Source organism: Stegastes partitus, unplaced genomic scaffold (assembly GCF_000690725.1).
Source record: "Stegastes partitus isolate 25-593 unplaced genomic scaffold, Stegastes_partitus-1.0.2 Scaffold655, whole genome shotgun sequence".
NCBI classification, from domain to species: Eukaryota; Metazoa; Chordata; class Actinopteri; family Pomacentridae; genus Stegastes; species Stegastes partitus.
Window position 1 is genome coordinate 92162 of NW_007578386.1, and position 2452 is coordinate 94613.

At 48.2% G+C, this 2452-nt stretch overlaps 1 protein-coding gene across 1 annotated transcript in view; it reads left to right on the forward strand.

The window, feature by feature from the left end:
* The first annotated feature begins 632 nt into the window (after positions 1-632).
* tmem164 (transmembrane protein 164) overlaps positions 633-2452 on the forward strand; it is a 27211-nt gene continuing 25391 nt past the window's right edge. Inside the window, exon 1 of the mRNA XM_008290090.1 lies at positions 633-1655. Coding sequence (XP_008288312.1) covers positions 1218-1655 — 438 coding nt within the window. The 5' untranslated portion in view covers positions 633-1217. The remainder of the gene's footprint in view (positions 1656-2452) is intronic.

The window sequence follows — 2452 nt, forward strand, 5'->3', positions numbered from 1 at the left end:
AAACCACACACATGCAACAGATTTCATTCATTCCTGATGAGTCTCATTAATATGACCTGTTACAGTTTTGCTATCATGGACTATTGTGGAGCAGAGTGAATGATAAATGTTGTGATATGTGCACATGTTGTGATGTTTTTGGGCCAATATTGGTGCAATGTTGAGGGTGAACCTTCCTCAAAAATCAATTCACTCAACTTAGAGTACTGTTGCTTGGTTATCTGTTGATGTCAGTTCCTTCTTGTACCATGTGGGAATATACAGGTCTGTCCTATTTAAAATAATAATAATAATAATACCTTGATTTGTAGAGAGGGGATTTGACAGATAGAACATAAAATACAGGTAAAATACCAGGCGGGACAGGGAAAACACAAGTAAAATAAGAAATAATGAATAAAAAAGTTCATGCAAACACATGTAAATACACAAAAATGAAAAAAAAAAAAGTGGTTCCATCACACAAGGAGGATAAGAGAGAGGCTGAAGAGAAAATCAAAGATAAATTAAGACCAGGAGGTTAGAAAGAGGGACTAGAAGCAGTACAAAAAAAGAGAAAATGGATAAAAGGGCAGAGAGTGATAAACTTTCCTTAAAGGCGAGTCTATAAAAGTGGTCTGAGTGATCTCCTCAGGCAGAAATACCCAGGCTGCCTCACTCAGACGTTCATTTCCGGTCATATTAAAGCACTTATGTGTTGCTTCAGGTATCGTAGCGAACCTGCGAGACTGCGCTCAGGGCTCAGCTGCTCCATACGACTCGCTGAAGGTAGGCTCGGCTCGGCTCGGCTAAAGCTAAGCTACCTATCCGGTGTCGGCGCCGATGCTAGCACATGCTAACCGAAGCTCCGGGTGAGCCGCCGTGTAGCCTGACGTGACTGGGAGCTCCTAGCTAGCACGCCTGCTCGCTTCCTATGATGCTGCTGTGACCGTCCGCGTTAGCTAGCTCGCTATCCGAGAGGGATGTGATAGAAGACGGAGGCTCGTCCCTACTACTGCACCAGCACCACCACCAGCAGCAGCATCAGCAGCAGGTACGCGTAGTCCAGGCTACAGCCGCCGCCTCCTCCTCCTGCCTACCCGCCGCTAGCTCCAGTTCCTGTTCCGTCTGTGGATGAGGCGGCTCGCTGGCTTAGCTCGCTGAAAACGCACCAAGGGGTGGATACATGTCTACCTCTCAACCACGAGGAGAGCCACGACAGGGAAATCTCGCAGTTCATGTTTCGCCAAGAAGTCGGTGTGACGTCTTTTATTCCATCTTGTTCGTATCTTTTCCAACACGAGAAGAGGAATATGTCCAGATACAACATATACAGCCTGCTGGACTGGATCTACGGCGGCGTGGACCCGAAGTTTGAGGGCAACGGGGGCCCCGAGTGCGCCGCCTTCATCGCGCCCCAGCAGCGCATCAGCGAGAGTCTGGTCATCGTCCTCATCTCGCTGCTGGAGATCGGCGTGGCTCTGAAGAAGATCAACCTGTCCAAGGAGCTCAGGGTGGTGGGCAAGGACTGCATCCGGGCGAAGGAGGACAGCCTGGGCAAGAACCTGTTGCTGGTCGCCCTCTGCATGACTTTTGGGGTGGAGGTGGGCTTCAAGTTCGCCACCAAGACTGTGATCTACCTGCTGAACCCGTGCCATGTCATGACCATGGTTCAGGTGAGTGTTGGGGGGGGTTGTCTGGGCTGCAGGAGGCACCCATCAAGCGGACCAAGTGGGGATTTATCTGAGTGATGGGTTACAAACATGTCCTGTGCAGGCGCAGGTTTCATCAGTCAGGTATTGATCTGGCCTCGCCCATCCTCACTCCTGATGAAACACTGTGGTTGATGTGTTGCCCTCAGTAGTTTTCTGACTTCAGATGCATTTGAGCTACACACAACCTGAACAGTGGAAACTTACTGCTGGTGTGTGTTTAGGTAGTTTTCCTGCTTTTCAAGTCAGAAAATAGTTGACACAGCTGTTATATTAATAATATTATGGGACGAATTGTGTGTTTATTCTAGCAGGTACAGAAAAAAAGTGAAAATTACAAGATCGGAGTCGTGTTTTGGTGATTGTTGTAAGAACATGACGTCCCACGCTCGTCCCTCGAGATGCAACAAGAGCTGACTGGGTGTCATCGGATCTGAACCGCTGTGATTGTTTACAGCCAGATAAGAGGATGTTATGAGCGGCGTTAAAGCTGAGGTTAATTTCTAACTGGACCGATGGGTGAGAGTTTGCATCACATGACGTGGGGAGTTCAAGTTAGGTCTGCATTTTATTTGATGCACCTAAGACGGACTCGGGCGACGACAAATAAACATTTATCAACTAGAATTAGTGATTACATCATTTGCCAACTACGGTTAATGGTCTGCGCTTGCATTGCACTTTTCTACCTTAGTGGTACTCAAAGTGGTGACAGAGCTGCCATGCAAGGTGCTGCCCGCCATCGGGAGCAACTTCAGGTT